The sequence below is a fragment of the Mastomys coucha genome, unplaced genomic scaffold (assembly GCF_008632895.1).
Source record: "Mastomys coucha isolate ucsf_1 unplaced genomic scaffold, UCSF_Mcou_1 pScaffold21, whole genome shotgun sequence".
Taxonomy (NCBI): domain Eukaryota; kingdom Metazoa; phylum Chordata; class Mammalia; order Rodentia; family Muridae; genus Mastomys; species Mastomys coucha.
This window is the reverse complement of record NW_022196904.1, coordinates 115569385-115576241: the sequence shown is the minus strand read 5'-3', so window position 1 is coordinate 115576241 and position 6857 is coordinate 115569385. Positions and strand designations below refer to the sequence as shown.

At 42.0% G+C, this 6857-nt stretch overlaps 1 protein-coding gene across 2 annotated transcripts in view; it reads left to right on the top strand.

Moving 5' to 3' along the window:
- The window catches only part of LOC116102957 (eukaryotic translation initiation factor 3 subunit C), a 17883-nt gene that overhangs the window by 6090 nt on the left and 4936 nt on the right, over nucleotides 1-6857 (top strand). For both annotated transcript variants that reach the window (XM_031388274.1, XM_031388273.1), the window contains exons 9-15: nucleotides 1135-1294; nucleotides 1410-1513; nucleotides 2186-2327; nucleotides 2514-2639; nucleotides 2744-2837; nucleotides 3120-3310; nucleotides 3546-3770. In XM_031388274.1, coding sequence (XP_031244134.1) covers nucleotides 1135-1294; nucleotides 1410-1513; nucleotides 2186-2327; nucleotides 2514-2639; nucleotides 2744-2837; nucleotides 3120-3310; nucleotides 3546-3770 — 1042 coding nt within the window. The remainder of the gene's footprint in view (nucleotides 1-1134; nucleotides 1295-1409; nucleotides 1514-2185; nucleotides 2328-2513; nucleotides 2640-2743; nucleotides 2838-3119; nucleotides 3311-3545; nucleotides 3771-6857) is intronic.

Here is a 6857-nt window from a genome sequence, read left to right as displayed (position 1 = left end):
AAGGCGTGCGCCACCACCGCCCGGCTCATCTCTGTTTTTCATTTGGCAACTTTACTTATACTTTTTTGTAGTTATTAATATATTTGGGCTTGTTACTGTTTGTTTATGTAGTGTGTTTTCTGTGTGGCCTTGTTTTGTTTTGTTGGGACAGGATTACCTGTATCCAGGTTGGCCTTGAACCCTTCAAGTGCTTTTATCTTCCATACCTGGATTATAGGGGTGTTCCTTTACTCTTGACTCTTGACATCTTTGAAGTTTTTTAATAGCTTTGCTCAGGTATAATTGTATGGGTGTGTATATAAACATTTGGGGAGGAGTTGTTTGTATCTTTATGAGTTCAAGGTCAGCCTATCCATAAAACAAGCCAAAAGAGCTGGAAAGTTCACTCACTGGTTCAGAGCACTTGCTGCTATTGAAGAGGGCCTGCGTTCAATTCCCAGCACCCACATGATAGCTTACAACCATATATAATGCCAGTCCTAGGAGGGTCTGATGACCTCATCCTGACTTCTGCAGGTAGTAGACATACATGCACATGATGTGCATACATGTGTGGAGGCAAGACATTTAGATATATAAAATAATTTAAAAACAAAAAAGATACAAGTATACTGAGATATGATGTGTCTTAAGAAATGTCAAACCCAGCCGGGCAGTGGTGGTGCACTCCTTTAATCCCTGTCTTGAAACAAAACAAAACAAAACAAAAAAATGTCAAACCCAAGTCTTTTGACTTTGAATTCATAGAGTGAATTCTTTTTACTTTTTAAGTATGAATCACACTATCCTTAGAACTAAGTAAAACTTGAATGCAAGGAAAACGAAGCTGATTGGAAGCACTGACGATAAATACTAGATCAAGCTCCTTTACCCTCAGAACCGTGGGCGTAGTGTACAGTCTCTGTAGACCAAAAGAAGTCAACTTACTGAGTGAATTGGCATATTCGCAAAATGTGAGGAGTGAGTGAGCTTGGGCCTAGCTCAGTTGATAGAATGCTTACCTAGCATGCATGAAGTCCTGGGTTTGATCCCTAAGCTGTGTGTAAATTAAGTATTGGTGGTATACACTTGTAAACCCAGCATTTGGGAAGAAGAAGCCTCAGGTGAGACATTTTCTCCCTCATCTCCTGTCAGGGCACCCACCACAGAGGAGGACAAAAAAGCAGCTGAAAAGAAACGGGAGGACAAAGCCAAGAAGAAGCATGATAGGAAGTCTAAACGCCTGGATGAGGAAGAGGAGGACAATGAGGGCGGGGAGTGGGAACGAGTCCGAGGTGGTGTGCCACTTGTTAAGGTAAGCATTGTAAAGGGATTTGTATAGAAGGTGCCCACCTGGTTGGAGTGGGAGGGGCCTAAAGCAAGAACAGGTTCCTGTTGACATTTGTGTAACACGATATGTTTTTAACCAGGAGAAACCAAAAATGTTTGCCAAGGGAACTGAGATCACTCACGCTGTTGTCATCAAGAAACTGAATGAGATTCTACAGGTCAGAGGCAAGAAGGGAACAGACCGGTAAGATGTGCAGGCTTGGGGCATTGCTACCTTTTTTATAGTTTGAAAGCTTTCTTTACAGCACAGTTAAACATTGATGTGTGTGGACATCACTCTATTTAGAGAGAATGTTGTCTATGCTTGTATACTGGGGACGTATTTCCTGTTTTGTACTCTTTTATAACTTTGAACTACTGGATTTCTGTGGCAGTTTGTTACTATATATCTATAGTTATTAGGTAATCAGAACGGACAGATTGAAGACCTTTTATAAATAGCACTTACGGGTGGCTAGCATTACTGTTGTTTCTATTGGGAGTTTAAAAGAGAAGCAAGGGTTGTGGATATAGTTCAGTTGATAGAGTGCTTGCCTAGCATACCTGAAACCTTGGTTTTGAGTTCTGGCATCACATAAAACCAGGTGTGCTGGTACACAGCTGTAATCCCAGCACTTGGGTGGTGAAGGTAAAAGAATCAGAAGTTGCAGGGCCACCTTAGCTACATAACATGCTCAAGGCCTGCCTGGAGTGCATGGAACCTTGTCTCAAGAGAATACATAAATAAGAAAGAAACACACATGCAGATAGTAAGACTCAGCTGCTTTGCTGGTCTTAAGAGGATATCCTGCACAACAGGGTGAGACCAGCTGGTTTATCTCCAAAGCCTTACGAAGTTAGTTCTGTGTCTCTCCAGTGCCACCCAGATTGAATTGCTCCAGCTGCTGGTTCAGATTGCTGCTGAAAACAACCTGGGGGTGGGCGTCATTGTCAAGATCAAGTTCAATATCATTGCCTCTCTCTATGATTACAACCCTAACCTGGCCACATACATGAAGGTGAGAACAACAGAAGAGTGCTGAGGTTGAGTTGGGGGTGGTCAGGAAGAGGTGCCTACTGTTTAAAGGCCTGCCTGAGGCCTACAGCAGCCTTGTATAGTGAAGCCCTGTGATTCTTGGTGAAAGGGTTCTTTGGAAACGTCACTTACTATATCCCTCTAACTTTGTCACTTCATCCCTTGACAGCCAGAGATGTGGCAGATGTGCCTGGACTGCATCAATGAACTGATGGATACCTTGGTTGCACATTCCAATATCTTTGTTGGAGAGAACATTTTGGAAGAGAGTGAGAACTTACACAATTTTGATCAGGTAAAGAGAGGGATTGGCAGGCTAACTGGGAAAGTGGTAGAGACAGGAATTGAGATTAGGATACAAACCTGGATTAACTATTCCTTCTTTGCATAATTCTTTAGCCACTACGTGTACGAGGCTGCATCCTAACTCTGGTGGAGCGAATGGATGAAGAGTTTACCAAAATAATGCAAAATACTGATCCTCACTCCCAAGGTAAGCCTAAGCAAGTGGGGGCTTTGGTGACAGGAAAAGTACTACTAATTATTAGCATTATATGAAGCCAGAGGCAAGTGCTAGAGTTAGAGGCTCTGTTGAACAAATTGGTAATTCAGATACTTGCCTAAGCAGTGAGATGGTAGGTAAGCTCATGGAGGAGGATGCTGTTTTTAGGGTATAAGGGTAGAGGGGAAACCAGAAGGGTTGGATTGCTGGAGATGGATGGTTGGGAAAGGCAGTACTCATGTTTGAGATGAGGATGGGTGTCCTCCTTACCAGAGTATGTGGAACACCTGAAGGATGAGGCACAAGTATGTGCCATCATTGAGCGTGTGCAACGCTACCTGGAGGAGAAAGGTACCACTGAGGAGATCTGCCAGATCTACTTGAGGCGCATCCTGCACACTTACTACAAGTTTGATTACAAGGCCCATCAGCGTCAGCTTACTCCTCCTGAAGGATCCTCAAAGGTGAGATTGCTTGGTAATCATGAGGAGCAAGAGAAGTGTGAATTTATCTTCCTTATATTAGGCTTTGGTGAATAGTCTTCTATCCCCAGGGGACTTTTGAAGTAGAAGAGGGGGTGGGATTGGAGGGATTGCAGTGAGATTGGAAAGAGTCCCTTGTTTTGTTGTTAGGGCCTAAGCCATTTACAGCTGTGGTCTTTGCTGGATAACCATTACTAACAACTTTCCATTCCTCTAGTCTGAGCAAGACCAGGCAGAAAATGAGGGTGAGGACTCAGCTGTGCTAATGGAAAGACTGTGCAAATATATCTATGCCAAGGACCGTACAGACCGGATCCGTACCTGTGCCATCCTCTGCCATATCTACCATCATGCGCTCCACTCCCGCTGGTATCAAGCCCGTGACCTCATGCTCATGAGTCACTTACAAGACAACATTCAGCACGCAGACCCGCCAGTACAGGTAAGTAGGTGAAGGAGATGTCTAGCCTCCATTAGGTAACTGGACTCAACAAGAATTAGCACATGTTTAACTAATGTAGACTCAGACAGGTTTGGGTCTTTTCCAAACTCTCTTTTCTTGCCTGCTTTTTGTTTATTTTCCTAACTACCTCGTATCGGGTTCAAAACATTAGGAACTGACTTTGCTTTTCTAGAAAGATTAAAAAGGGTCTTTGAAGCAGTTGTTAAATTAGGAGGAAAGTGGTCCTAGATAACTGGGCTGTATTGGGATATACTAGAGTGAAATTAGCAGGATTCATGACAGTAGGGGAGCCAGCAACATCATGAGGACCTTTTTATATATATAGAAAAAAATACTAAAAGCTATATTTGAGGTGTAGATCCCTCTCATGTATATTTAAGACAAGTGACAATTTGTATTTGATAAACCTGTCTAGTAATGGAGGTAAGGGGTGCTTGAGCCATGGCACACGAGGTCAGTAGACAATCTGCGTCCTCGCCTTCTACCTTGTTTGTTGGAGAGTATTCTGATACTTGCTGACCTATGACTTCCCAGGAGTCTCATGTCTCCTGTTTTCTTGTAGCAGTGTGATTATAGATGCACTCTTCTGCATCTATTAATGTAGTTTCTGGGGCATTCAGACTTTGATCTTTATGCTTGTATAAGTGAACCATACCCTACTGTGCAATTTCCCTAGTCCAATAGCAGTGGTTTAGGCAATACCTTCTCTTTATTCTTTTATTTCATTAATGAAAAGTCAAGTCTCTTATTTTTTTACATTTGACTGTTTGTGTGTTTATTATGGAATTGTAGGGATTCTTAATATTATTATTATTTTGGATGACCACTCATAATCAGGCTTCAGATATTTTATTCTAGGCTATAGTTTGCCTCTTGTCTTAGTTGTGCCTTTCTGATAGAGTATTATTAATATATTTTTTGAGTCATGTCTAAATAAATCTTTGCTTAAAATTCATGAAGATGGAGACTGGAGAGATGGTTCAATAGTAAAGAGCACTTGCTTTTCCAGAGGACCCAAATTCAGTTCTCATCATTCATACCAGGCAGCTCATGACCATCAGTAACTCTACTTCCAGAGAACCTTACACATCTGGCTTTAAAAGCATCTGCACTCATATGCACATACCCAAATACAGGCACACACTTACACGTAATTTAAAGTAATAAAATAGGGGCTGGAAAGATGGTCCATCAGTTAAGAGCACTTGTACTCTAGGCTCAACTCTCAGCATAATGTTTCATATCCTCTGCTGACCTCTGCTGCACCAGGTGTGCATGTGGGTACACATACATACTACATATAGGCAAAACACTTAACACACATAAAAAAAAAATATTTTAAACGTTGTTTTTTGTTTTTTTGTTTTTTTTTTTTTTTTTTTTTTTTTTTTTTTTTTGAGGCAGGGTCCCAGCTGTGTGGCCCTGCCTGTTCTGAAACTCACAATGGAGACCCACAGAGGTACACCTGCCTCTGCCTCTTGGATTCTAGGATTAAAGGCATGTGCCACCAAGCCCAGGTTAAGTTTTGTTTTTGTCTGTTTCGGTTTTTCAAGGTAGGGCTTCTCTCTTTGTATAGCCCTACCTATCCGGAACACACTTTGTAGACCAGACCAGCCCCAGAGATCCACCTGCCTGTGCCTCTTGAATGCTGGGATTAGAAGCATGCACCACTGCCTGACTCTAGCTTAAGTTTTTTAAAGAATAAAAATGAATAAAATTCATAAGAGTATTTTTACCTTTTTTTTCTTTTTTGATGAGCTTTTGTAGTCTTAACATTTACATTTAGACTTACAGTTTATCTTGACAATATTTTTATGTAGTGTGAGTTTGGGATCAGTTCTCTTCCACTCATAATGATACTAAGTTGTATCAGTATCATTTGTAGCAAATACTCTCTTGCCCTATAATTTTTCTTAGGTGTTTTTGGGGGGGGGACTACAAAAACATATGGTTGTCAGAGTGAAGCACCTCTGGGCTCTCTTTTCTGTTCTGTTGATTCTGATTTGTTTTTTGTTTGTTTTTGGTTTTTGGTTTTGGTTTGGTTTTTCGAGACAAGGTTTCTCTGTATAGCCCTGACTGTCCTGGAACTCACTCTGTAGAAATCCACCTGCCTCTGCCTCTCAAGTGCTGGGATTAAAGGTGTGCACCACCATCGCCGGGCTTGATTCTGATTTTTATCTACTATTGTACCAGTCCAGCAGTCAATCTGTCTCTCTGTATGTGTATGTCTGTCTGTCTGTCTCAGTCAGATTCAGAGATTGACTGATTGATAGAGAGTGATGAAGGTGTGCACCACCACTCCTGGCTTTTAATCTTGTACAGGCTGCCCTGGATCTTTGGCCAGTCCTCCTGTCCTATGCCTGGATTCATTTTTCTCTTAAACACACAAATTATTACTGTGGGTGTGCATGAGCACATACATGAGGAAGTCAGAAGATAGCTTTCAAGAGTTGGTTCCGTATTTTTACCATGTGGGTCATGGAACTCAAATTCAGGTCATCGGGGTTGGTGGCCATACCTGTCCCTTCTGAGCACTCTCCGTGGCTAGTATTTATTTTTCTCTCCACCCCATTTGCTAAGGCTTTTTTCTTCTGGCTTCAAACTTGCTGTGCAGCAGAGAATGACCTTGAACTTTTGACTGCATTGTGGTCGCACACCACTATGTTACTTTATATGATTCTGGGAATCAGACCCAGGACCTTGTACATTATTAGTCAAGTGCTGTTTTTTTAATAATTTTTTAAATTTTGTGTGTGTGTGTGTGTGTGTGTGTGTGTGTGTGTGTGTGTAGGTGTGTGGACATTAAATTCATGGTGCCTACAGAAACTAGAGAGGCATTGGGTCTCCTGGAGCTGAATTTAGAGGTGGTTGTGAGCCCCCTGATGTGGGTGCTGGGAACCAAACTCAGGGCCTCTGCAAGAGTACTGTGTGCTCTTAGCCACTGAGCTATTTCTCCAGCCCTGGTAGTATGGTTTGTTTGTCTGTTTGTTTGTTTTGATTTTTTTTGAGACAGGGTTTCTCTGTGTAGCCCTGGCTGTCCTGGAACTCTCTCTGTAGACCAGGCTG